The sequence below is a fragment of the Pungitius pungitius genome, chromosome 3, assembly GCF_949316345.1.
Source record: "Pungitius pungitius chromosome 3, fPunPun2.1, whole genome shotgun sequence".
Lineage (NCBI taxonomy): Eukaryota > Metazoa > Chordata > Actinopteri > Perciformes > Gasterosteidae > Pungitius > Pungitius pungitius.
The window spans coordinates 29,014,081-29,041,489 of record NC_084902.1 but is presented as its reverse complement, the minus strand read 5'-3'; the positions used below and the strand labels follow the sequence as shown (position 1 = coordinate 29,041,489).

The 27,409-nt window shown below is 50.8% G+C and overlaps 4 protein-coding genes across 5 annotated transcripts in view; 3 read left to right on the top strand and 1 right to left on the bottom strand.

The window, feature by feature from the left end:
- Nucleotides 1-375: 375 nt before the first annotated feature.
- Nucleotides 376-5,425, top strand: LOC119220940 (insulin-like growth factor-binding protein 5). Its single transcript, XM_037477299.2, has 4 exons — nt 376-774; nt 3,072-3,259; nt 3,505-3,624; nt 3,711-5,425. The coding sequence occupies exons 1-4, from the start codon at nt 441-443 to the stop codon at nt 3,843-3,845; spliced, it is 777 nt and encodes a 258-aa protein (XP_037333196.1). The 5' UTR covers nt 376-440; the 3' UTR covers nt 3,846-5,425.
- Nucleotides 5,426-5,622: 197 nt separating this feature from the next.
- Nucleotides 5,623-11,261, bottom strand: igfbp2a (insulin-like growth factor binding protein 2a). 2 transcript variants are annotated; one of them, XM_037477277.2, is made up of 5 exons: nt 10,731-11,261; nt 7,054-7,244; nt 6,131-6,271; nt 5,840-5,993; nt 5,623-5,755 (listed from the first exon to the last, which is right to left on the bottom strand). In XM_037477277.2, the coding sequence occupies exons 1-4, from the start codon at nt 11,086-11,088 to the stop codon at nt 5,841-5,843; spliced, it is 843 nt and encodes a 280-aa protein (XP_037333174.2). In that variant the 5' UTR covers nt 11,089-11,261; the 3' UTR covers nt 5,623-5,755; nt 5,840. The 2 variants fall into 2 exon arrangements, with proteins under 2 accessions (XP_037333174.2, XP_037333164.2); XM_037477267.2 differs by having other exon boundaries at nt 5,623-5,993; nt 10,731-11,256.
- Nucleotides 11,262-14,399: 3,138 nt separating this feature from the next.
- LOC119221197 (striated muscle preferentially expressed protein kinase) overlaps nt 14,400-27,409 on the top strand; it is a 59,145-nt gene continuing 46,135 nt past the window's right edge. The window contains exons 1-14 of the mRNA XM_062561486.1: nt 14,400-14,586; nt 14,804-14,871; nt 15,228-15,430; nt 15,540-15,614; nt 15,737-15,832; nt 15,909-16,016; nt 16,111-16,182; nt 16,283-16,412; nt 16,682-16,785; nt 17,022-17,111; nt 17,408-17,449; nt 17,555-17,713; nt 17,837-17,918; nt 18,003-18,448. Of these exons, the coding sequence (XP_062417470.1) occupies nt 14,805-14,871; nt 15,228-15,430; nt 15,540-15,614; nt 15,737-15,832; nt 15,909-16,016; nt 16,111-16,182; nt 16,283-16,412; nt 16,682-16,785; nt 17,022-17,111; nt 17,408-17,449; nt 17,555-17,713; nt 17,837-17,918; nt 18,003-18,448 (1,674 nt within the window). The 5' untranslated portion in view covers nt 14,400-14,586; nt 14,804. The remainder of the gene's footprint in view (nt 14,587-14,803; nt 14,872-15,227; nt 15,431-15,539; nt 15,615-15,736; nt 15,833-15,908; nt 16,017-16,110; nt 16,183-16,282; nt 16,413-16,681; nt 16,786-17,021; nt 17,112-17,407; nt 17,450-17,554; nt 17,714-17,836; nt 17,919-18,002; nt 18,449-27,409) is intronic.
- On the top strand, nt 24,283-27,251 carry LOC134127017 (serine/threonine-protein kinase 11-interacting protein-like). Its single transcript, XM_062561595.1, has 4 exons — nt 24,283-25,255; nt 25,949-26,031; nt 26,645-26,871; nt 26,963-27,251. The coding sequence occupies exons 1-4, from the start codon at nt 25,185-25,187 to the stop codon at nt 27,104-27,106; spliced, it is 525 nt and encodes a 174-aa protein (XP_062417579.1). The 5' UTR covers nt 24,283-25,184; the 3' UTR covers nt 27,107-27,251.

Sequence of the window (27,409 nt, the reverse complement as noted above, 5' to 3'; positions counted from 1 at the left end):
GGTCAAAGCCACAGATTATACATTTTGCTCTCCAACCGTGCTGGTGAAGTAACCTACGGAGGGAGCGACAGCGGGAATCGGGCGTTTCATCTCATTTGGAGACGATCAACTCGCGCGTAAAACAGCGGCACCGGGGCATCGCTGAGGGGAGAGAACCTGGACATTTCGTTTACTTTATCTTGTTTTTTCTCTCTCTCTCTCCCTCTCTCTTTTTGTGGCTGGCAGCAAAAGGCAAAGCCGCAGCGACTGTTTCAGTGGATTGCGGATGCTCTGATATTTGGCGACTTTAGCGCGCAAGGCACCTGTGCGTGCGACACCCCCCCCCCCCCCCCCCCGCACCGCTTCTACCCCCTGACGCTCGTACTTCTCTTTTCTTTTCTTTTTTCTTTTTTTTGTTGCAAAGAAGGGATTCAGCCCAGGATATAGTAGAGAAGCGCGCCATGCTGCTCGGCGTGTCTCTCCTGGTGGTCCCCCTGCTCAGCATCACCGGCTGCGGCTCGTCCTACGTGCCGTGCCAGCCGTGCGACGAGAAGGCCCGGTCCATGTGTCCGCCGGTGCCGCTCGGCTGCCAGCTGGTGAAGGAGCCCGGCTGCGGCTGCTGCCTGACGTGCGCCCTGGAGGAGGACCAGCCGTGCGGCGTGTACACCCGGCCGTGCACGCGCGGGTTTCGTTGCCTGCCCAAGAACGGCGAGGAGAAGCCGCTGCACGCGCTCCTGCACGGCCGCGGCGTGTGCAGGAACGAGAAGTTGTACAAACAGCTGCATCCGTCCAAAGGTAGGCCGGCGCATGGGTGGCGGGACCGTGCATGTTACTGTAGACCTCCTCCCCACCAGAACAGTCCACTCGGGCTCCACGCTGCGTGCGTTTCTATCGCGGAACGTGGGTCATCACCGAGCGATCTAAAGGGCGAGGAACAGCGAAACCGCTGAGATAGAGATGTTTCCCTTCTTTTGTTATTGCAGGAATTTGAATGAAGGCGTCAAAATGGGCAAACAACCCCCAGAATGGAATCACGAGTCCAAAAAAAAGAGCTTTCCCGATATTACTCTAATACCCATGGGTTGGCTCCGTGTTTGGGGGATCAGACTCTTTGGGAGCCAGCGAGGCCGACGGCACCGAACTCACCGCCCTCTTTGGGGCTCTAAAACCTGTCATTACGGAGGCACACGACTCAAAAGGCCCCCGAGAACCCTCTCAACAATTAGTGCAGAGCTTCGATCGACCTGTCATCATGGCTTTGACGTCACGGGGCTGTGAATCAGTAGGTTTTCGTGTGAGAGGCCCGTCGCCTCGGAGCCCCCTGAAGATTACAGGTGGAGAGACACCTTTGGGCTCCTTTTTTTAAATGGCAGGTCAGGGACAGTCGCTTTGTGGGACGTTTTCTGTTGTCTCTTTACTTGACACTTTCTTTTCATTTTTTTGTCTGTCCCTTTGCACACCTCCTAGTTTTCTACACCCACCACCTGTTTATTTTTCTTCCCCACACCTAACCCACCTTTTTTGTTTGTCTCCGTCACTCTATTCTCTCCCACCAAACGGGCTCTTCTCCTCTTTCCCTCCCTCTTCATCTCTTAGACGCCATTATTCTTCTTCTCCACTCCCAGTTTCACCTGTACTGTGTTTGTTCAGTTTTGGTCGGGGGAGCAGAGCTGGAAACTCGCTGGCCGTGTCAAACGTCAGAAAGCACAGGGGTTTTTTGTTGTTGTTGCTTAGAGCAAAGCTCAATAACAAAAGACGAAAAAAAAATGGAAACACAGAAATACTGTCAGACAAATCAAATGCATTTGAATCTGCTTTCATTTTCTACATCGTCTTTTAAATATTTGGCTGCCTTCATCTGGGCAATTGAGCATCAAAAAACAACCTCCAGTCTTCTATATTCATGTGCCCTTCCCGTTTCTAACCCCCCTCTGCTCCCTCACATCGCGCCTCCCAGCCCCCCCCCCCCCCCCCCCCCCTCCTCCCTACCTCCCTCACCCTCACCCTCGCGGCGCTGCAGGCAGGCCCGGGCCGTCATTCAGCAGAATGCAGCGCGGGTTACTGATCCCCCCCTCCCCCCCCATCTGTCCGCCCGTCAGCTTCTCCATTTTCTCCACACCGACATTAAAACCACTCGCTTTCCACAGTGGTGAAGATCGACAACTGTGATTGCAGAGTGCACGTTCATGAAATGTGGTTTTCTAGCACGCCTTTCCCACAATGCATCACTGTGCACGTGTGCATTTTGCACAGATGTAATGCAACGACACAAGTTGTTTCATTCAAACCTCGGGGGAAAGCTGCAAAACAGTAGAGGCCTTTTTGGCGCGTTTGCGACCGATTTTATGTGAGTTTTCGACGAGAGCAAAGAACGGGAGGCGCTTTCTGTCACTGACACCTGCGGGGGGGGGGGGGGGGGGGGGATTCGCCTCTGCGTGATCCCTGCGTCTCACAGTTCAAACTCGAAGAAAGGAGGAACAAAAGACGCGATCCGTCAGCGCAGGTGAGATTAGACAAACGGGAGGATTGGCGAGTGAGGACTTGCTTCGGTTCGCGCTCGCTGTTTTCTCTGCAGGGAAAACAGAGTCAGCAGGAAACCGGCGGATGGGGAATGTCTGGCCTTTCCCGAGAACCCGTCATTGTGTGTTATAGATGACATCATATTCACCATCGTCGTCATCTCCTGTGGAGGGCGTGGGGGGGGGGGGGATTTAACGGTTTTAATCGCCCACTCGCAACGTGACGAGGGCCTCGCCACACTGCCAAGTTAGCTTAGTAGCTTAGCGATCACGCCAGGAGGGGAGCGGAAAGGGTTTACAGGCACAGTCTGCAATCTGCCAAAATGAAACGGAAACGGGTGCGTGACATCGCAGTGGAAGCGGGCCAGCTGTGAGGCCCGGGACGCAAGCGAGGCCCATGCGCGTCTACAGCCAGGAACTAAGTGGAGTGTCAGTTTTCTTCATCGCGACCCCGTTGTGACCCCTTGTGGTCAACTACTCAAACAAGTGGATTCAGCCACCGCAGTCTTGTCATTGATTGGAAGTTGTTTCATTTCCGTCCAATTGACGAAGAGCCTTTGCTTTCCCTTTTAGACGGAGAGCGACCCGCCCTCGGGACGGCGCCGCCCCCGACCAGGGCGCTCTTGTACGGAAACAACCAGCTGATGAAGTTCCACGCCAGGAAGCAGGCCAAAGAGCGCACGATGCAGCTGTCCCGTCTGCGGCCCTCCGGCACCCTGAACTTCTCCCCGCTCGGCCCGGATAAGCTGGAGCCCGAGTTCGTAAGTCAAGATAAAAAAATTTAAAAAATCACTGAGCGGAATCATTACAAAGAAAAGCCAGTTCTGACCAATCAGCCGCGGCGCCTCGTTCCCATGCGCCAACAAGGTGTGAACAAATTACTAAATCACTCATTAGTGTAGGTATTTGCCACTGATTTTTTTCTTTCTTCACTCTGTGTGTGCATGTGTGTGCGTGCATGTGTGTGTGTGTGTGTGTGTGCGTGTGTGTGTGTGTGTGTGTGCAGGGCCCGTGTGGGAGAAGACTGGATCATCTCATTCACAGCATGAAGGACGCCTCCAGGGTCTTGGCTCTCACTCTGTACGTCCCCAACTGTGACAAGAAGGGCTTCTTCAAGCGCAAGCAGGTACGCAGAGCTCTGTCCCCCCCTCCCCCGCAGAACAGAAGTACCACAAGCGCCTCACCCCCCACCTGGTAACCCTGTGATTGCAGTGCAAGCCGTCTCGCGGCCGGAGGAGGGGCATCTGCTGGTGCGTGGACAGGTTTGGCGCGAAGATCCCCGAAATCAACGACGCCGGCGGAGACCTGCAGTGCAAAGAGCTCGAGAGCAGCAGCAGCAACCAGTGAGAGGGGGACACCTGCCAATCAAGCCAGCTCACCTGGTGGCTGCCAATCAGGAAACACATAGCACAGGTTCTTCTACATGTGCTCGGGTGGGACGGACTGCGTCTCTTTTTGTTGTGAGCTCTTGGTCTTATGGGGCTCCCTGGTGACCGTTAGCTAGCACCTCATCTCGCTATATCCATAGATCATAGAGGATTATATATATATATATATATATATACATATATTTGTATAATATTTTCATTGATTGTGTTTCTAGAGACGAGACATATTTTCCACGAGGCTAAACGAATCAACGCTTTGCTCTTTCTTTAACCAGCGACGTTTAATTCATTGTTAATCATGTGAGGGGCAGCTTTTCACACATCAAACAGCAGCTTTCAGCATTTATTCCCGCCTCCGACCGGCTGTCACGGGACATTTCCTCCGCCGCGGGCTGCACGCCATCAGAACCAGAACCACGGTACTTGTTTGTTCAGCGCGGAGCCGCAAAAGCTTTCAGTCTGTTTTCCCCAAATTATTCCCAACCAGTGAGATGATACCACGCTGTAAAAGAATCATCACAATTCTACAGACAGAATGAGCGTCAGAATGAATCATCATACGCTTCCTCCCAGTTTGAGGTGCAGTGTGACCACCATCGGCCCTCATAAACCAGCGCGCTTTATTGCGCTGTCAAGGGTTAGATGTTTGACTCCCTGCCTCCTATTTCCAACCCAGACAGCTGCGTCCTCTGTTTGTAAATGTATGTACAGTGTGTGTGTGTGTGTGTGTGTGTGTGTGTGTGTGGATACTGAGTATTGTTTGTGCCCGAATAGTTCACAACTACAACTAAGCTCTATTTTAAATTCTCCAGCTGCTGTTGGCACTAATGCGGCGCGTCTCCTTTCTTTGGCTCACAAATGGCATGCAAAGGGCCCCGCGCTGTCCCTGTCTCCGCCTGCAGGGTCCTCGCCGCCGCAGACGCCGCCGCGCAGGCAAATCCGAGGCTCCACGTAAATCTGAGGGGCCGCTTTGAATCCCCGTTTGCATGTGGCAGCCCGGGCGCCATTTCTTCCTCCTGCGAATCACACTTTGCCTCCGGGTTTTTGTTGTTACCGTGATGTTGATTTAGCGACTCTTGTGGTCCCGTGCGTCCCGGATGAGACCAGCCGCGCCTCCCCCCCGCCCCCCCACACCTCTTGATTCCAGCACACATGTGAACACAACACGGGGACACTTTGAGCATTCTCCTTTTAGGAAAAAGAGATTAATGTGAACACTATGGTGAAATATTTATCAGGCGTGTAATTGATGTACTCGTGTTTTCTTTTTGTAATGACGAATCACTATTTAAATAAAATTCATGTACTCACATAAACAGGCATGACGGCCCTAAGGTTTGTTTCTGTGGCTGACAGCTTTGACCTTGACCTCTGTGGGTGAAACTGGCCGTGGATGTTCTGGAAGGTCAGCTCAGCATAGTTTGGTGCAAAGTGGGATTTATTATTGGCACACAGTCATTATAAATAATGTAACACAACTGTAGGGTGTCTCAACAAGTACCGAAGGGGTCACCTGATTGGACTTTAAGTCCTAACTGACAAATCATGAGATTCAGCAACAGTGAAATAAAGCAAGTGAGCTTTGATCATAAATCTCTACCATGATGTTTCTTCCCGTGGTTCCAATGTCTGAAGTGACAAAACAAAAAAATGTCAATTTATTATTGAATTCATTATCACTTTTAATAGCGTCACAAACTGCAGGCCACGACAACGAAAACACACGTGAACTCAAATGGGTTGACGTCTTTTTACTTTTCAACCGAAACACAACAAAACAGTGAAAACGCAGCTAATGCGAGGCAACTGGATTCTATTGTTTAATCCTCCTTCAGGTGGTTAAGATTTCATCACATCAACTAGAGACACCTACACAAAGAAAGAGAATACACAGCTTACTCAGATGCTCTTTTGTTTCCAAGTACTTTACAGTTTGTTTGGTTCTTCTGTCACTTTATATCTGCTCCATGTCGGGGAGCTGCAGCTCCACCAGGTACTGGCTGCAGTTGGGGTCGCCCCGCACGGTGGGGGCTGACGGGATGGCTCGGCCCGTGTGGGGGTCGACGCACCAGCACTCGCCCCTCTGACCGTGGAAAGACATCTTGCACTGAAACCAAGAAGCTGTGTTCAGTTTTTTCCACTCTGTGTGCAGAGAACGAGGGACATCGGATGCCCCTCTGTGAGTACATTCGGGGCTTAATATCACAGCCTGCTCCCCCCCCTCAGCTCACCACCCCGAGTCACCTGTTTGAGATTATACTGCCCCCTCTTGTCACAGTTGGGGATGTGCAGGGCGTACAGGTCTTCCAGGGGACCTCGGTTGTCTCTGAAGGGCATCTTGGATATCCTCTCCAGGATCTGGTCCAGCTCCTGCTGACACTGAGTCTTAAAAAAACAACAACAACAACAGAGGTTATGCTGGCGCTCTCATAACAGCAGGGCGGCCTGGGTGCTGGTGGAGATTTGACTTTGTCTCCTGTTCCCGTTTTTCTTTAAGTCCAAACCTCACAAAGGAGATTTAACACAGCAGAAGTGCATTCGTCAACACCAAGGTGTGTTTGCAAGGCATCAGCACATTTTTGATATGCTACATAAAATCTCAAATAAAAGCCACACAAACCAACGCACACATAATAAAGCCTAGGGGGCTTTTTTTTGTGTAATGAGCGAATGAATCATGTTTTTCTTGCCGGTAATGAACAACAACATCTTGCCCAGTGACCTCAGATTTACCCCACAAAGCCCCAAAAAGCAACAGCAGCAGCGCCGAAGACGGGGTGTAGAAATGCCCTTCTGATTGACCTTACTTCTTAAATTCAACTATTTATTCACACGTTGAAGCCTTAAGAGACCTTCAGAATACATAAAAAGCTCCTCTTTGCTGTGGAACACAGTTGTCGCCGGGCAGATTAAACATCAGTGCATTTAAGCGTTTTCATGACCTGGCAGTGAAGGAGCGAGGCCTCGCACACGGGAGAATGACCGCTGCAATGCTTTCAACAGAGAAGAACACCTGGCAAAATACTTTGCTGCTTTATTTTAACTCAGCTGGCTCCATTTTTTAAATTCATTTTACTTTCTGACATCACATTTGTATTGTCGTAGATGCTTTAACCACTAAAATGTGAAATACACCAAAGCTTTCCCTCCCGCCCCCGGTGACTCACCTGTTTGGGCCGCGCGGGTTTCACCTCCTCGCCCTTGTTGGTCTTCATCTTGGTCTTCATCTCCTGCCTGTGCTGGCGCACGGCGCTCTCCTTGTGCCCCAGCCAGGCGCTCTCCTTGCTGGGCTTCCGCGCGGCCGCCGGGACCTCGCTCGCGGCCTGCTCGGGCGGCGCCGGCGGCTCCACGGCCTCCCCTGTGGAGACACGGCAACCAGACGGGTCCCGTCACCGACAGCGTCTCCGCCCGCACCCCCACCACATGACGCTCCCTTGGCCAGCATGTGGGCTCCGGAAAAAGTTGGCCTACGCTGAGCTTTGGTCAGTCAGGTTTCCATGGTTTCCAACCTTTTTTTTTTTTTTTCCTTACTGCTGTGACTTAACTCCATGAGCAGATGTTAAAAGTGGTGATTAATGAACAAAATAATCTATCATTCACACTTGTCTGCAGCTTGGAGGATCTCTACAGGGACTTGAATGTGTCCCAGTGGGGCTGAAGCTTTCGCCTCCGACCACGCGGCGAAGCACCAGCCAATGAGAGAGCGCTCTTTGTTTCAGCTGAAACCCACGGCATCTACGCGGAAGAGCGGATTTCCTGTGGCCTTCCAAGTGGTTCCTACGGTCTCGGCTCGTCTCCTCTCTCCTTGGAGCCTTGTTAAACCTTGTTAGAAAAAAAACCCTTCTTCAAACAGATGGAGCAAACAATGTGAGGGGCCATCAGGTTCAACTGAACATGTTGTTTCTGACAACAGAGCACACTTCAGGGTCGAGGGGTTCGCCGCGGAGGGAGTGGAAAAGGAGCCTGGCGCCGGAGCAGCTGATTTAAGAAGAAGAAACGCCGCGATCGCGCAGAGCGTTTCCTTTCCATGATATTCAGACGTGTACGTTTCACCTGTGCAGGAAGCGGGGAAATAAAGCACAGACCGTAGAGAAGGTCAAACAGGGAGGACGGTGCCGGTAGGACACGAGTCCAAAAGGCCTGAGAGGGACCGGGGGGGGGAAAGGAGCAACAACAAGGCGCCGTCGGGCTCTCTCCCGCCTCTCCCTTTGAAGGCCGGGCTTCGGTTCCAAATAAGGGTCAAAAGTCAACTGGAATCAGGTGCGGTTTTGATCGCAAGTGGCGCAGATAAACACGCGGCACCCCGAAACCTCGGCGGCGGGGGTGGGGGGGGGGGGCTTTTTGTTTTGCCGCGTTGCGTAATCGCGGACGCACGGTTTAGAAGCAGCGAAGGCAGCGACCTCCCTCTCGAATGCACACACACACACACACACAGAAACCCAGCGGGGTCAGGACCCCACTTTCGGGGGATAGCGAGGCCTCTGCAGGCCGAGCCGGGCTCCGGGATCAGCAGAACCAACAGAGCAGCAGGCCTCCTGTCCAGTCTGCTGCTTGGCTTAATCCTTGGTGGCTCCGGGGGCTTTCTTTCCGTGTCTCATCCACATGTCGAGTTCCCGGATGGCGCGCAGCCCAGTGGTGTCCCGTCCCGATAAGAACCGCCCCCCCTCCCCAAAGCCGCCACTTGAATCCACAGACGTATCAAAAAGACTTTTAATCAGCCAAAGAAAAAAGTCTAACACAAACGCAGCGACGTGCAGGAGGAGGTTCTTGGCCCGGCTACGCGCAAAAGCCCTGTGAGTGGGGGGGGGGCGGTTGGTACTATGTGGGAGCTATTTCAGTCTGTGCCCCCCCCCCCCCCCGCCCCTCCCCGCAGGTGCACAGGAATGCCCCCCGTTAGCTAACAATAGGACTTCCTCCCACCTCATTCTCTTTCCTCTCCACGTCGCCTGTGAAACACTGGATTTGTTTGGACCCTGCGAATGGACCGGTTGGTGTGTGGTGTGATCCCAGTCATCCCAGTCATCCCAGTCATAACAACTGAAGGCTGGGTGAAAGGAGCTCTACTTCCTCGGGGACGAAACACGGAGCGATAGAGACGCCGGTGGGAAAGTCGTGGGCGTTGGTTTGGAAAAGGGAGGCATTCCAGCCCCAAAACGTCGGGAACCTGGAATATTTGTGTTAGTAGTAAAAGTCTGAAATTGAAATACAAATATACTTAGCCGTATATTTAAGAAATTCCAATTTTAATCGGTTCTCGGGTCCATGAGGGAGTATCTTGTTTAGCTCTCCTCTTTTTCCCAAATCCCAGTGGGGTCCTGGTGATTTTAATCCATGAGATATTGTGACACCACAAGATATTAAGTTGCATGGCAAAGCACAGTGGGCTCGGGGGAGGGGGGGGGGGGGTGACATCACTTTTACCAGCTGAAAAACGAAATGAGTTCATTCATTTCCCTCTTTGATTCTTTGACCCAGTGTTTCCAATCCACTGCAGAGCCACTGCTCCCCTAAACACAGCCACTTATTGTACTATCATCAACGTATTGCATTATAATCATCTTATTGAATTATAATCATCTTATTGAATTATAACCAACATGTTCTTCCATCATGTACACATTCATTCCAGGAAGCAATGGGTCGCAGCCACAGGTTTGCTCTCAACCTTCCAACAGCCTCCGTGAGGTGGGATCAGTCGGGGATTCCATCCACTTTTTGTACCTGAGAAGGATTGATGACAGGAAATCGGTTCTGTGTTGTCTCAAACTGGGCCGAAGGGGGCAAGCGGGAGACAAATGTGTTCCGCCGTATGTGGATGGGGGATTAAACCTAAAGCTGAAGCAGAGTAGATCTGAGCGTGATGAACACACGCTGCAACGCAGAGGTGACTCCTCAGATCCTTTAACCTTTGACCTGAGCCAAACCCGAGGAAAGAGACATCAGCGGCATCGGACTGCTGCCTGTCCTCCTGGCGCCTGGCTTCACCGCCCACAGGTCCACCGTGTGCGTGTGTGTGTGTGCGACCTGTCCCGATTCAAACCCAGGGCCACGTGGGCCTCTCGGCGCCGCCGTGCCATGCCGCATGCATTCGGCTCCTTTTCCAGGTAGACTGCCCAGTTAATGCACTCACTGTCAACATCGCTTTACAGCTCTCTCTGGTCAAAGCCTAAAGTCCATGGCTTTTCCCAATCAATGCAGCATTCCTCCCTCCCCGTCCCCCCCCCCCCCCCCCCCCCGGTTATGTTAACATCAATTCTGTAATGTTTTCTGCACCGATCCCACGGAGTCACGTCTGGGAGGAGTGTTCTCTGTCACTGGGTTTTAGAGAGATACTGGGAGGGGAGCAGGTTCCAGCTGTTTTGGAGCGTGGTTCCATTGGGCAGAGTGACTGTTCCTTTTGTTTCTCTCTCTCTCTCTCTCCTGGTGCACATATAACACTATAAACACTATGCAAATGCAAAGCGCACTTTAACATGAGTGTTTAGAAACAGCACATTACGACCGACATACTAATGCACCGCAACAGATGCAACAAAGTGCTGGCAGCACAAAACGTCCACATTCTTTCAGGTCTGTGAGTAAAAACCTGACAGCATAAAGGGCATAAAGCGGATGTCAAAGGGCAAAGACTTATTGAATTGCTGTTCATACGATGCACTGCAGACGCTATAAATAGAACCCGTGATTTAACACCAACGCATCTTATGTGCAAAATAGTGACACATATTCGGGCTCAGCCTTCATGACAAAGCGAAATGTCTCCACACCATTCCCCGGGCTGCAGTCTAGACAGCCTCATTAAAAATGAATGGAGGGAAATCGGGTTTCCGTTGCGCAGACTGACCGCTGGTTTGCTCCCGGTGCTCCTGGCTCAACGCGCCCGTCTCGGTGTCCACTTTGCGCCGGCATTGCCCCTGGCCCTGCACCAGTTGCTCCAGGGGTAGCTCCGAGTCGGGCGTCGGGTAGCATCGCAGACCGGTGGCGCACCTCGGGGAGTACACGCCGCACATCTCGCCCTCCTGCCGCGCGCACACGGGGCAGCACCCGCAGCCGGGTTCGCGCACGATCTCCGCGCAAGTCTCGGCGAGCCCCGGGCACAGCGCCTGGCGCTCCGCGGTGCAGCCGGGGCAGCGGAACACAATGTCGGCCCGGGAGGCACCGGCCAGAGACGCGCAGAGGATCAGCAAGCTGCACGCGTACATGGTCAGATGGGTCGTAGTCGCGGGGCGATGGAAGGCAATGCCCAAGTGGAGAGAAAGGGGGAAGAAACGTGCAGGCGAACAGGTGAAGCCGGGGGGCTGGGAGGTCTGCTGGGTCCTACAAATTCCCAGGTTTGCTCCTGGGGCCAAATGTGGGTGTTAATGTGGGGAGACAGAGGATTGAACTCAAATGTCATTTTTCAGCTGTGCTGACAGGTTGGAGGTAAATTACTCTAATGCGCGTTTTGGAGTCTGAATGCAGGGAATCGCCCTGCAGAGTCTCTGGGTCGGATCAGCTGCAAATGGCATTTCAATGTCCACCTTTAGAACAAACACATTGCTGTCTGTGTTTGTGCACACAAGAGCTCACGCGTGTTTTCTGCACATATTAAATCAAAGCGTGTCCTCGTTGTTTTCCCCGAGACGCACGTGACCCCCTGACCTCTTTGTGGTGAAGGGGAACAGAACTTCCTCGAGGCGATTCTAAAAGAAACTGCTTTGCCGGACAGAGTTCATAGAGTTAAGAAAGTCGGTGGCTCCCACCCCCCACCCCCCCGGGCTGGAAGACTCTGCATTGCCTCATGCACTGTGGCGTGTTTGTTTCAATCAGTCCAGCCCAGATGCCAGGATGCATGAATACATAAAAAAACAAAAAACAGGACTATGTGCGGCGCATTCCTTACATGGAAAGACCTCCACGCCGCGGCAGACGTGTCCATTGACACTCAATTAAACCCTGCCAGCTGCTGCCGACTTATGGGCCTGTGCACAGTGATGCTACAGTAATGCCACTGTGCACGTATTCAGCAATGTTTCCTATCGATCGGCGAGGCCAAGCCTTGAGGTGTCGCGCTCACCCACCGAACAAGCTCCTATTAACCCTGTCCAGCGCGGTGGACTAATCGCTGTTTATCCAAGCGCCCAGAAATAGAAGGGCCATGTGTAATCTTATACTCCGCAGATTTAAATGCAGATTATTTTGTTTAGCGCCCCCCCCCCCCCCCTGATTTAATGACAACTTGGCCCGGTTGGCGGCCGGCACCCGAGCTCACCTTGAGGGGCGCGAGGAGGGAGAAAGGCGCACATTGGAGGCTGTATCTCAGGGTGCGAGTCGGGAGGATGCCCGGAGGGCTGTTTGCACACGGAACCTCACATGTCATTTTAGGAAACCGTGGGTGGGAAAGCAGCAGGATGGCCACTGGCTAACAGGCCTAACGGAGCCGCAGTATCTGCCCATGTGTGCAAAGTAATCCCCACCAAGGTCGGCTACTTAAATTCCTCCCCCAATGGAACTGTAAAAACAAACTCTGGATAAACTCCACATTGATAGAGGAAGGTATGGCATCGGTGATGTGCTGAGGACACATCACCGTGCACTAGGTCCACAGAGAGCGGTTTGTCTTCTCAATGAAGAAATCTTGTTATCAGCTATCTATCATGCAGCAATCTTTTTTTTTTTAGCCACTTCAGGTGTGAACAGATTTACGGATCATCTGCCCAGTGTTCGAAACCTCATCGAGCGAGTCGAATACCGCAAACTATGCAGTTGCAGGTGGTCGTGCCACACTCCACACTGCTAATTCGGAGCATTTTTTGGGCATGACTTTTGGAACACGGCTGCAACAGAAAGTTTAAAAGTCAAAAGGCTGCATGCAAAGGGTCAGGGATAAAACAATTTATCTCTTGTGTTGCAAAGCTTGAGCCAATAATTTCACACCTGGGTCTAAATCCCAAATGTATATTTCTAAAAGAAAACACAACTAAGCATAGCATTTGTATAATTTTGGCTCTACACTGGGTTCTTATCTACCCAAACACGTCCCCAAAGACACCTGGTGTTCATTCTTCAGCATGTGATGATGAATGAGTGCACTGCATAGTGTTTGGCTTTGATTATACTTAATTAAGGCTCCCTTTGCTTGAACTGGTGATTAGATAACTAAGGTGTAGAGGGGTTGAGAAGTAATTCATCATCGGATTAGTAAGCCTGCACGCACTGAAGACAAACCTACAGTGTCTAAAACGACCAAATATCAATTATGTGTTTTATCCTCAAATAAAATGTTTTTTACTTTTTTTATTTGAATGCAACAGGCCAACTGCAAGAGATCACATGAGTAAGAAAACTGTTTAATTCACTGGTGCAACATGCAACATCTCACCAAATGGAAATGTTTACCGAATTTCAGTACATAAATCCTTACATGGAAATGTTCGCATCACAAGGCCCAAATGGAAAAATGCTTGTGTGTGTGTGTGTGTGTGTGTGTGTGTGTGTGTGTGAGTGCCCAAGTGTACGTGTGTTTGTTTGCCGCCTAGCAACAAGGGATGCATGTTCAAATTAGGAAAGTTCTTGCTTTATTTGCTCATGCAGATCTTTGTTGAAGGATCGGTTGTGGAACCTCGGCGTTACATATCCCCAAATGAAACGCCGCTCTGCTAAATGTGCCAAACGGGTGGGTTCAGGGTCCAGAAGTTGAAGCTCTCAGCCTGGTTAAATGCTGATGTCATCATTACACTATTTACAGACAGTTTTTCCGGTAACAAAGTCGCTACCTCCCAAGCCTCTTAAGGGGATTTACCGTCTTTCTACTCAACATGGCGTTTAGGACTTAATTTGCGTTTTCACTTTCTTTAGCCATGCAAACAGAGCAATGATTACACTCAGTCTGCCCCCCAGCTCTGTCCTTTGTCGGTGCCCCATATGGTTTGGCCAACATGTGTGGTACTACACTCAGATTGGTCTATTTTAACTGCTGGAATTTATTAAAACCACAAAGGTTGCACTTTATTGGGTCTTTAAAGCGCTGTGGCTTTAAATATGTGCCCCTGTTTATTCCATGTATATTTAACATGTGATTTGATCGAAGGGAGGACTCAATTGAACTTTTCATGCGCACTACCTCATGTCTGTAGATGGCAGTCTGGCAGTCTTGCCAAAGCGCGTCACCTAGTGGCCATCTACCGTAAATTAGCAAGCACAACTCGTTAAAAAAAGTATATTTATTGTGACTTTTAGATTAGATAAATATATACAGTTGAATTTCCTTATAACTGTAGCTTTATCTAACATTTGTGAATCAGTTTTGTGGAGTCCGCAAGATGGAAACACGGATGCAGGCTTTTGGTTTGGTCTTAAGGTGATCAGCTTGATTTCTTCTTTTTCAGAATTTCAAGCGAGATGTGACGAAGCTCTAACTCCCAGTAACAAACAAAACACTGGGATGTTTGTATTTGTGTATTTTGCCGATTACATTATCGAGAGGCGAGATTTCACAAGTCATTTTGAGCGACTGTAGCTTTTTGGTCAATCCGGGCCACCGTAGTTGCTTCAGGCGAGTCGTCATGTGACGTAGAAAAATGTCAACATCACCGAACACTGCACAACGAAACCACCACATTGCACTTAATAGACGTTGTTTTTCTTCACATACAAAAATGAAGACGTTTTAGTGCTACCTTATCCAATCACCTGTCTGTTATTTGGCTGTCACTACACAGGTATGCCGTTTTTTAAGCTTCTATCGCAGAAAGTCGGTTAGCTAGTTCGCGTTAGCTTGGCTGACGTTAGCTGCGACAGTTGCGATGTTTTCTATTCTAAAGCTCGCCAACGTTGCCATAAAAGCGGCTGAAACGTGCCGTTTAACGGTTATATTTCCGCTGCTCAGGATATGGCATTGTGTGCTATTGTGTCGACATGCTGTTTGATATGTTTCAGGATGGCTGTCCCTCACAGTGGCCAGTCCTCCCTTGTACCCAGCTTGGCAACTCTCCTCAGGAATGACGGTATGTTCCAGTTACTAAGTTAGATGATACTAACTTTACCCCCAAAGGTACCTGTTCGCTAAGTACCGCATCCGTGAGACACAACGTCATTGGGTGAAACATTCTGAGAACCTTGTGATAACAAACTGGATTTGAGATGGGTGTTTTCAGCAGTGGATGCACCCTGCTTGTCCTTCATCCTCAATTTTAAAAGCTCATTATGTTGCATGCAGACATTATTTATGTATCTGTCTTGCAGTTCATGCAAAACAAACAAACACACACGCTGTCAGAGTTTTTTTCACATAATTGTGTTCTACAGTATGTACCAGGCAACACTGTATGAGTCCTCCTCGCCCCCTTCCCTCCCCCCCCAGGCGACGTGGTGCTGGACGGCACCAGCACGCTGACCCTGGCGGCGGGCAGCCTGCAGCAGCTCACCAGGCTGTTTGAACAGTATTTGCTGCCCAGGAGCCAGCAGCATGGGTTCCTGGCGTTGCCCTCCCACCCCGCCGACACCGCCTCCCTGCTACAACTGCAGTTCCTGTTTGACGTCCTGCAGAAGACGATCTCGCTCAAGGTGAGCCGGGGGGGGGGAAAGGAAGTGTTTTTGTTAGGGATGGCTGCTTACATATTTACCTACTTGTTTTCATGAATGATATGTTGTGCGTCCTGATTGTTGAACGCAGCTCATCAACCCGCCGGGGATAAGACTTCAGTCTGTGGTGAAAATCTTCCCATTCAAGTCTTTGAAATATTTGGAGGTAGAGTATGAACCATATCTGCATTATTATCCTCATTTTCCTCAGGGCATCTCTCCCTTCCTCAGTTTGCATCACTGAACGTCTCCCGCTATCTTGTCCCTTTGGTTTCTCCTCCTCCCCAGCTGAAGCGAGTCCCTCCGCACTGTCTGGAAGGACTCAGAGGAGTTTACTCCCAGTTGGAGGTCTTTACTTGTTCAAAGAGCCTTGACTCCCTGGAGGTAGGGTCAATATGCAGTATATACATCAGCAAGTGTCACTCAGTGTATTTATGCAATGGGTGTCTGTTTTTTTTAGGAGCTGCTCTCTCTGTGTGGAGGGGACCTGAGCTTAGCGCTGCCTTGGCTGGAACTGCACACGCTCAACTTCAGCTACAACTCCATTGTCTGCCTTGACCAGTCACTAGTGAGACGAATACACACCGGTGCATTGTTAACGACTTAACAGCGCATTTCATCTTCACTAACCTCAACCGACGCTTTCTTTCCATTCCATCTAGAGTTTACTGAACGTCCTGAAGTCCTTGGATGTAAGCCATAACAAGATTCAGGAGTGTGCTGAATTTCTAAAGGTTCCCACAACTATATTTCAACTTCATGTGTGTTTTCTGCGTGTGACGACACCTTGTTTGGCTCCCGGCGATGTCTTATTTCCTTGTTCCTTTTTCTCAGCCTCTGAGTGAACTTCAACACTTGAACCTGGGCTACAACTGCCTGCAGATGGCGCCGACGCTGGGCCCGAGTGCCAGGGCCAAACTCCTCTCACTCATCCTCCGAAACAACGAACTGGAGACCATTAACGGTAAAGTCGAGTGTGATGAGGATACTCTCTTTATGCTTCTCAACTCAGATCAGACGGAGAAGGTTAAAATCACAGGGGGAGGAGTGAGCCTGAGAAAACAGGAAGCAGATCAGATTGAATGTCCTGGATTGTTGTTTCCCGTCACACAGGGATGTAATATGTATAATAGCACCGCGATTTAAAGACATTGGAGTGGCAGGTTCCTCTGACGTTGCTGCAGACTTCATACCTTTGTCCCTGACAGTCTGCCCCCCCCCCCGATTGAACAGGTGTGGAGCAGTTGTCTTCTCTCCAGCACTTAGATCTGGCCTACAACCTGCTGTTGGAGCACTCCCAGCTGGCTCCGCTGTCCCTGCTGCACTGCCTCCACACGGTATGGAAACACATGCAGCTTTCGTTTTAAACAGAATTGTACTGTTTGTCGCATAGTTTGAACTTTAAGTGGGTGCCTTTTAAGGGAAGGCCTCTTAACCCCGAACACAAAGATGCTCAAAATCCATTTATCCGTTGACATTGCTCTAAGTGATGGAGTATGATCACTCTTTAACATCTTGTTCAGTTTGTTAGGACTTTTATTTTATATTGTGTAATAATGCATCTTCTTTTTAGCTTAACCTGGAGGGGAACCCGCTGTACTTCCAGAAGACCCACCGTACCTCCACCGTCCAACATCTCTCCCCAAAGGCCGCAAACCTCAGAGTGAGCAACCACTCCAGCTGAACATTTGTATCATTTTTTAAACTGGAAGAATGCCGAAGCTCCAAAGATAACAATAGTGGAACATATTTGTTAGCCATGTAGATTACTTTCTAGATTTATACATTCTACTTTGTTCTCTACTCTGTTGCAAAATGTCAGAAAATAAAGAAATCTCATATTTAAAGGGGATGTCTTTTCAAAAATTCGTCTTACTCAGTTTAATATAAACTGGATTATCTTTCTGTTGGTGAACTAAAGAAACGTTTTACATTTTTTAAAATTTTGTTTCTTTCCAGCTCAAACTTGACGCCTCCTCGCTGTCCTCGTCTGAGTTATCAGTAAGTTTGTCATTCAATGTTAATCCTAGTGCAGCAAATTATTATTTTTACTCTGAAGCAGATATTTTAGAGTTTTACGCCCAAATTATCTTTTATAATCTGCAGGTTTTGACCAAACAAGGCCAGCGGATGGTCCAGGTCCAACCCGCACCTCCAGTTGCCATGGCTGCAGAAGTGTCAGTGGATGTGTCCAGCGGTGCTGGGGAGCTAAGTGACAGCATGTCATTTGGAGACGTCTCTCGCATCCGGAAGAAGAAATCCAAGGTAAAAATGTGGTCAATTACTTTGTGAGGAATTGAACTCTGTGCTGATCTATTGGGACGTTAAATACTAACAAACCGCATGCGGTGACTCAATTTCCTTTTTTCCAATGACTGCGTGTTTCAGAGTAAGGTGAGAGTGCGGCGGGCCAGTATTTCCGAGCCCAGTGACACCGACTACAGTTGCAGGCTGCGTTCCTCCTCACAGAGTAGGTTTCACAAGCATTTCTGCCCAATGGCCGTGTTTTCTTCCCCGTAGATTGAACTAGCTGCATGTGATGTTCCTCCACCAGGCATCGTCCTCCACCACCAGCAGGAGATTGAGCGCATGTCCAGCTTCAGAGACCAGCTGGGAGAGGATTGGCTGAGGTACCAGCATCACCTCGACGGATCGCCCAACGCCGCCGTCAACGCGAACCCGCCCCCTCCTCAAGCTCAACCCCCCGTCAACGGCTTCAACGACGCCACGTGCCTCTCCCCACCGCCCCGGGAGGCCCCGGACGCCCCCCCCCCGCCGCTGCTCTCGTCGGAGCCGAGACCGGAGGCCTCCGCGGATGGGGACGAGGAAACCGACTCCACCCTCCAGGGGCCTGGTCCGAGCTTGGAGGACAGCGCGGTGGACGGCCTGGTGCTGAGTCCGGGAGTGGTGAGCTCACCTGGGCCGCGTTCAGAGTCCCAAAGGTCGGCTGGTGGAGAGAGCAGAGAGGAGGAGGAGGAGGAGGAGGAAGAGGAGGATCTGGGAGGTACGGTGGTTTAACATCTGTAAAATCACAACACTGGAAAGCAGAGGATCTTACGCTTCTTTTTTCATGTTAGTGGATCTATGTCACCCCCTTCTTGTGGGTGTCCTCCCCAACAAAAAAAGAGGAGAAGTCGAGGCACCGGGGGACAGCGGTAAGAGGAGGAGCAAGGTGTTCCTGCGCATCAAACAGCGCCTGCTGCTGGAGGTGGACATGCAGCACGGCCGGGAGAGATGCCGTCTGGAGCTGGGCAGCTTGGCCCGCGTGGAGAGCACTGAGGCTGCGTGGAGTCGAGGGGTGAGAGGGAGACGGGATGGAGAGGGGTGGTAATCACGTGTTATTGATTGAGTTAAACACTGCTAAATCAACATAGTTTCTTCTGATATTCATTTCAAAGCTATTGTGTTTTCTTTCCCTCTTTCAGGAGACAGAAGAGATGCTTCCTGCTGTGGAGCTTCATTTTGACTACATCAGCAGGGAGAAAAGGAGGCGACTCTACGTCCTACTAGACGACGACCCACAACAGGCCCTGCAGGTTAGTGACACACACACACACACACACACACACACACACACACACCGAGCACGTTTGTCTACACACCCCCATGCATGATTTACAGCACATACAAGGTGCAACACGTTCACTTTTATGGAAAAAAAACACCCACCCACTGCATTCAGCACAGGTCTGGTCACGCTTGAGGCTTCCTGTGCTGAAACTCTGTTACCTTTTCTTTCTTCGAATGTTGCGTCAGCAAATGTTCCATCATCACGACCTTTCGACTTAAATGTGTCTTAAAATCTGTGCCAGGTGACGTTTTAACACAGAAAGCCGACTACAGGTTGAGCATTAAGGGACTAAGTGAGAAGAATAAAACGCCTTCAACCAAGCCGTAGCCGCTCATTGTGGCCTAAAGGTTCCAGGTTTCATTTATTCCTCTGACGCTCTACGCAGCGCCACCAAGATGCGACGGCTCTTTTAAGCTGCAAACATGCAGCAAGCTGTCTGCGCCTTACCAGACCTCCTTCTGCACTGTTACATAACACAAACTATTCTAAAAACTTTTTTTTTTGCTGACCAGGCTCTGGCCGACGTGCTGAGTCATGTGCTGGAGGAAAACCAGCGGCGCCGCTCTGAGCGCCGTCCCAGCTGCGTCCGCCTGCAGTGCCTTCGCTGCAGGTCAGAGTTCACCGGAGACAACCGGGAGGAGGCGGGGGGGAGGGAGAGGAGGAGGAGGAGGATGAGGAGGGGGGCCGCCTCGCTACCAGGAGGTTCGGAGCAGCTGCACGAGGAGCTGACGAAGTTCAACGACGACTCCGAAGGTGAGGCTGAATCTGCGTCTACAGAAGCCTGTTTTCTCCTTCAATTCAGTTTATTTTGAATTTGTGAAAAAAAAACTGGCAGCAATCTTTTAATCCCTTTGGCGGGTTTATTTGGTGGATTAAAGGCCTTTACAAAGTTCACATGGGTAGAGGAGCAGTGGACAGCAGATACAAGTGCACAAAGAGAACGAACAAGCCTCATCACACACACACACACACACACGCAGCGTGGAATCTGGGGAACCTTTATAAAAAAGATATATATATAAAGCGCTGCGTGCATTTTTCTCCACTAAGAACTGTACTTTCACACAGTAGCGTCAGCTGCTCCTGTGTGTTGCAGAAAGTCCGGGATAAGACGGCAAAGGGAAGGTCACACATTTAAACCGGGAACGTTTCCCATGATTCGATGTTGAAGCTCTTGGTGACTATCAGCCTCTCTTTGCAGATCCGCTCGGGGCTCGCACTCTTTTCCCAAAACAAACGTGGGGCTCCGCAGGGCCCGAGTGAAGCATCCCAGGAGTTATCTCTCCCCTTTCATTGCCAGGCCGCTGAGTCCCCAGCTGTATAGTTAGCAGCGTATAGATAATAGCAGCCACCTGCATGCGCTTCAAGCCAACCCAACACTAGGACATTAGGTCCTGCTCCGGCATGCTTTGTTCAGCAGATGTTTTGGGAGATTACTTGGCTCGGGCTTCTTCCCTTTGTTAGGGTTACAGGCAGTAAATACCTTTTACAATTCCACGCGTCTGAACTGAGGCGGTTGTTTGCTTGTGGCTTTGGGTGAGGTGTGCTCTGCAGATTTCAAACACAAGTCCCTCACCCCTATGACGCGTTCAAGGAAGCACGTTTGTTTTCACCATTTTCTTGCATTAAAGTTGTATAGATGGACACAGATGAGATTTAGTTTAACTCCTCACGGCCAGTGTTTTACCTTTAGTAGATTGAGTCTGGACAACCGGATCAAAACATTATGCTGCTGTAACATAATTAATATCAGATCAGTGGGCCACAATGGGAGAAACTTCTATTTGCTGTAAGCGATTGAGTTATTTTAGCCAGTACCAGTGTTAAGCTTTTTTGCAATAACTTCCCATGTTCTTCCGGGTTTTTTCAGGAGAAAGTCCCATTTGTCCAGAATGTGGCAGCAACCATGTGGTGGAGCTGGCTGGCCAATCCACTCCCTACTGCAGTACGCCCATCGATCGCCCGCTGACCCCGGAGAGCGAGGGCGACCACCTCGACGTGTTCCACAGCACGCCGCGCCCAAACGAGGTCATTTCTAATCCCCTGTTCACTGTTCACAAAGCCATTCAACCAGGATCTCATCATTTCATGTGTTTCGCCGCGGCAGGATGAGCGCGCAGACGGCAGCGTTGGCGGCGGCCCGCCCCGGGAAGCTGCCGCAGCCCCGGGGGGGGACACCACCCTCGTCTCGGGGGACACCACCTTTGTCTCGGCTCAGGGAAGCTCCTTCTTCATCGGGAAGGACGAGGGCGACTCATCCGGCCTCTGCGCGGAGTACCAGAGTAAGGACGGTCTGGCCGGCAGCTACCGCTACGCCGCTACGGGCACGCCGCCGGGGGTCCGAGGCCCACCTGCAGCAAGGCCCCCCCCGACCGGTGGGTTTCCACTCTACTGTAGCAGCCGAATGATGGTTTGTCAAATCCAGAATTCTAAAAATAGGACAGTAGGTCTGCCTTCAGATATATTCAACTATAATGTCACTGAATGTGAACAGGGGGGGGGGCGCGGGAAGTATTTGGATGCCGCGGATATTGTGTGGCACAGAAGTCCTTCGAGGCGGCATCTTATTTCCCCCCCCCCCACATCTGCCTGCCATGCACGAGCCTCAGAGAGGTACCGTCCTGCAGGGCCGTGACCTCTGTCCTTCTAAACCAGTCTCACACTGGAGACACGGTGCTCGACCCATTGTTGTGAGGCAAAGGTCCTAATTTTCGTCTTTCTGAAAAAGTGCTTGGTCTCTGGAGATAAATCAATGTGTGTGTGTGTGTGTGTGTGTGTGTGTGTGTGTGAACCCTTCGCCCTGCACAAAGGAGTCTTTCTGAAGGTTCAAAAGGCTCTTTAATCTGATCCCTCCAATTGGAAGACGTGGAGTTTGTTTTGGCCTCTGCAGGTCAGCGCCTTGTCCTCCTTCATTAGCTGCAACCATTCATCCATTTTCAAAAAAGCTCCAGCGCTGTTCGTTGGTGGATTTATTGCGTTTAAATGTGTTTTCTGCCTGCGGGCTGTTGGCTGAAGCTGCAGGCTGCTGAAGTGAAACAAAATCTGTTGAAGGCCTGATCGAAGCCAAGAAACATGCGAGTCTCCACAGCGCTGCCAGGAACTTCACTTTTAATGCCTCATATGATTTGGGGAAAGAAATAAAAGACTTAGTGAGAGTATTGTACTGTACGTCCAGTTTAGTGCTGATACATGCTGATGGATGTGAGCTCTAACTGCTCTCGCCCCCCGTCTTGTTTGGACCCGAACGTGGTGGGGCTTACCGACTGTTCATCTGCAGATGATTTGGACCTGCTGACGGAGGACTATGAGGCGGTGGACCATCGGCTGCAGCTCTTCCTGGATGTGGAGGTCTTTGAGGAGGAGGAGGAGGCGGAAGAAGAGCTTCACTTTTTCCTCAAGGTACGCATGAGTGAGCCAAGCGCACACCTTTAGTATAACGCTGTGACTTTAAATAAACGTGACTTTAATAAGCAACATTCTATATTAACCAGGGGATGAGATGATGTTTGTCGTTCAATCCAAGCTAAGCTAAATTGTTAAGTTTAACACTAAAATCACTCAGGCAACGTAATCCATTTTTGCGTAGAAGCAGTTTTTTGGGGCCTTTTGCATTAAGGCACAAACCTGTGTTAGTTGGCTCCCATTTTCAGTTCGGCTAGAGATGAAAGCCGCTGGCACAAATTTAGAAGCGTAATGCTATTGTTTCACTCGTGCTTTCACTCCTGTTGTTTCAGAGGACTTTAAGCGGGAGTTTAAACCGCGATGCTCGTTCCTGCTTCGTGTCACGTGTCTCTTTCTCTGCGCCTCCAGATGTCGGCTGTGAAATTCGGGGAGCCGGGGCAGGTTCCCTCTCTGCTGGTGGTGTCAAACCGGCGGATCTATTTCTTGGAAATGACGGCGGAGACCCAGTGAGTAGAGCACCCGCCGCTCTGCAGCCCACTTTTGATGCTGCTGTGCAATCCCACACCCTTGCCGTGACTTATGTGGATTATATTGCGCAACCTGCACAGGTTTCTGGGTCACATCTTGAGAACACATTGACCTCGCAGCGTCTGCAGAGCGTGGTGTCTTTCCTCCTCCTCATTCCCACAAATGTAACGATAGGTGGTGACTTGCAGAGAAAAAAATGCAGAGAATACATGACCTGTTGTCATTAAAGTGTCGTTCTGGCAGTGTCCGAGAGGATTAGTCGGTCCGTCTGATGCCGAACGTGGTTTTCCTCCCAGCAGAGGCCAGCTCTCTGATTGGCTGCAGAAGCGGGACAGCCACCCCATCGCGGAGCTGAGCTTCCTCGAAGTGGGACTGGCCTCTCAGAGCATCCACATGGAGTTTGTGGGAGCGGCCTACACCCTCCTCGTGAGGGACAGTGTACGCTGCAAGCGCTTTTTTGCCCTGCTGACAGGTAAGAGGGAACTCTGCCAAATACAAGAAAAGTCTAAACGTCTCTGTTTCAATGTATGGAAGAAACTTGGAACAGGAAGTTTCTCACTAGGGCAGAAAAACTTTCCCTCAGGTGGTCTGAAGGACAATTCACCCGATTTTTAAACCGTGGACTATCATGGATTTACTGTAAAGTTGTACAGTGTGTTTTGATTCCCAGAGGGGGGGCATCGGAACACTGTGTCCCTCTTGCTTAAAAGCACACACTCCCCTCGCAAACCCCCCCCCCCCCCCTCTGCGTTGGGTTCAGTCAGACTGAGAACATCCGGCCCAGACCAACGTTCCTTTAAGGGCGGGGGGGACTGGCAGCTCAGAGGAAAACCTTTTATTAGACGGGGGGCTCCTGCTCGGCTCAGGAATGTCTGGAAAAATATGGAAAATGAATTTGACCACCTCCAGCCTCTGAAACGCAGTGCTGCTCAGTGGTAGCACAATATGACAGACCATGTGACGTATTCTGTCACATTGTGTCACATGTTACAGGCGCAAGGCAACCACCACCCGATCAGAGGACTCTGACAGCTGTCACTCAAACACAATCAAGCCGATCATCTGACTGTCCGGGTGAGGAGCTGAAAATGGAGCTTGCGCGCCGGGACGGAGCGGATGTGTGAACAGCGGTTTTCTTTCAGGTGCATCTGGAAATAACTGGGATTCACATCAGGGCTCTGATGATTGCATTCCCTTTGATCCTTCAAGACAACCATAGCTTAACTTATTATGGAAAACTCTTTCGCCAAATGAACTCCAAAAACAGCTGTTGTGAAATTCAGTCGGCATGTGGACGAGGGTGAGGGAGGGAGGGGGGAGGGGGGAGGGGGGGTTGAAACTGGGACAGGAACCAACCGGGTCTGACCCAACTTCACTGACACACGAGAGATAAGGCGAGGCGTCCGGACCTCTGCGGCCAAAAGAGGCTCCTGTTGTGCTGCCTCACTTCATTGTGTTCCTCTCGAAGTTATCTGAGCCCCGAAGGCTTGGAGTAGCAAAGCGAGAGGACATGAGACGCCACCTCTTTAGCCGCTGGGATCTCGGCTTTCTCCTCCGCTGCCCGACGTCTCGGCCCCCAGGAAACTCATTTCAGACACCCAAAGGCTCAGGTGTGAGGGCTCTACTGAGAACATTCTCACCCCGGACCTTTTGTTCCGTTAACATGGTTTTAGACCGTATTTGACTTTTAGTTTTAACACCTCCTCACAGCCTGCAGGAGTGCTTTTGTAAAGCGTGAGAAAGGGAGATGAACGAGACATCTTCCACCGTCCTTTTTCTCTTTTAATAATAAAAAAAAAAAATCCCGTCTATTCAGACTGGATAGAGTGGAGCCACGGCGCTGGTATCCTCCCCGTCCCGCTGTCACGCCCAATGACTCGCTGCTCACCGGTGAATGGGAGCGTGACCCAGCACATTGTGTCCCCAACACTTTCTCACCCACTGACTCCAGCGAGGCTGAAATCTTACACCTGCAACTAGAGACCTTTGGGCTTTCTTACCGTGGTCACAATGGCTGAAGAAGAAGAAGTCTCGCATCAAGTTTGGCTTTTGTGTTTTCTAGTCCGTGAATATTTGGGCGGGACATTTTTAGGATGTACTCCACCTTCTCTGTACTTTAATGGGTATGATCGTGTGCGTAGAGGCAGTTATTTCTTGAAGGATGATTTCACAGACGTTTTGGAATGAATATCTTTCTGTAATTCTGTCCTTATTTCCTCAGGAGTTGTGCGTGAGATGGCTCACAAATCCGACAGCCAGCTGATGTCCATCTCCACCACCAGACTCGGCCCTCGGCACCATCTCTGGTACGCACGCTGCTGTCCAGATGCAGGGAAAACATGGCCGCCGTCTTTGACTGCATTTGTTTTGCACGTTAGTGCGTGGGTTGGGAGGTGCGAGTTAAAGGGAATTCTAGCTCTGCGCATATGTGGCACATCTTTAGTTGATTACAATCAGCCCTATTTTGTAAAGCTGCACCACTAAATTAACTGTTAAACCGCATCTTAATTTGTAACACGTGTGGCGCTGAATGGTGCAGTTCGCTGTAGAGAAGATGGTAACTTTCTCCAAAAGGGAATGTTGTTATCTTATTGAAAACGTTATTTCAGAGGAGAATGTGTGGGATAAACAAATGTGGTTCATCCTCGGTTCCTTTCCACCCGAGTCCCGCCTAGAGGGGACACAGAGAAGGAGACGTGATGCTGACAGAAGGATCAGCATCTTCACACACACCTCAGACCTGTCGTTGGTCTTCAGGCTCCAGACTAAGCTGCTCAATCAAAGCCTTCCAAACATTCCCAGAGGAACACACTCTGTGTGTTTTTCCCAATCCAACCTCTGTCAGCTATTATTATCTCAATTATCCCCTCCGCCTTGCTGTTGCTGTGATGTGGAAGTGCTTCCAGCAGAGACCGCATGGGAGCGCCTGCCGGCCAACCGCGTCCTTTTAGCTCTGCAGCGCCTACATGTAATGTCGTTGGTTTCCTTTCATCCGTCAGGCCTCTGGTGTGTGAAGACATCCAGGCAGACGTGGAGGAGGGCCAGCTGCAGTTTTTCTACATTCTGGCTTTTGTTCTGCAAGGTGACAAATCCACGGACGCTCCCGAAACATGCAAAATGTTATATTTACCGTTTTAAGAAGTGGCTCAAGGCTCACCATGTCGCGTGTGTGATGCCGCAGAAAGGTTTAAAGATCAGTGCTGTTCATGCTGATTACTCTCAATGCTGCTGTCTCTCTGGGTTTATAGTGGGGCTCTGTGTGGGTAATGGCAACTCAAGCCATTTCTGGGGGAAATGTGGATCATAAACATTCCATTTCAGCTCGCTGGAAGAAAGCCGCAATAAAATCACAACCATAATGCAACCGAAGAAATAAGTGCCGGGAGACATATTCTAAATGGTGGAACAATAACTAAAAGTAATTATAGTGATTTCATGCAGGAAGAGTAAGATCTGCCAGAGAGTGAAAGTGACGTGAGGCGCCTGTTAAAGACCCGCACACACACACACACACACACACACACACACGTGGCTGTTGTTTGGGCTGCTAAGTCAGAGGAACACTTGAACTCTTCTTTAGATTTGCTCCAAACTGTGTAACGCCAGGGGTCAAAGGCCGACTGAGCGATTTCCCCTCCACCATGGGCGTAATGATTTCCAAGTTTCCCCCCCCCCCCCACCCCTCCTCTCCCCAGGGGACATGTGGGTGCCGCTGACCGTCCTGGCGACCCGGGAGACCCTGCACCTGCTGCGCGAGGATCACCAGTGGAGGAAAAGCGGCAGCGGGCCGACGGGGAATGAGAGCCAGGAGCCCCACAGCGGCGGCGTGTCCGTCCTGGAGACGCTGCCCATCAGCTGCGTCAGCGCGGTGCAGCTGTGGCCTTCTGACCAGTGCAGGATGGACATCATGCTCTACGACGAGGTTACTGCTTTGTTCATAAGGAATCGAAAAAGATTTCTTTTTTTTTGTATTTGCGCAACCAACTTCCCCCCCCCCCCCCCCCCCCCCGCAGACGCTGAAGCAGGAGAAGACGTGGTGCGTGCGCTCCGAGAGCGGCGAGCTGCTCCAGGGTCTGCTGGCCTGGGTCAGAGCCCAGTGGGAGGCGATGTTCGGAGTGAAACTGCACACGAGCCCCCACCCGGGGGTCAGGGAATGAAAACGACTCCCGTGTGCTTCACGGACATGAAGCGTCTGCACTCCGCTCCCATCACGGGGAGGACGGCGCCCATTCACGTGGCACTCAGGGCGGTAAAAGCACTGGTTGCGTAATCCTTCATCCTCCAGATGACCTGCTTGGGGGGGGGGGGGGGGGGGGGGGGCCCTTCTTCTTCAGTCACTGAAGCATCCAGTGACCCGGGCTTTGGGAAGTGAGAGGGCGCCACATCACGCGCTCCACGCGGGGCCCGAGAGGCGTCCGATAGGCCGAGGCTGCAGGCGGGGTCATCGAGGGTCACCTCAC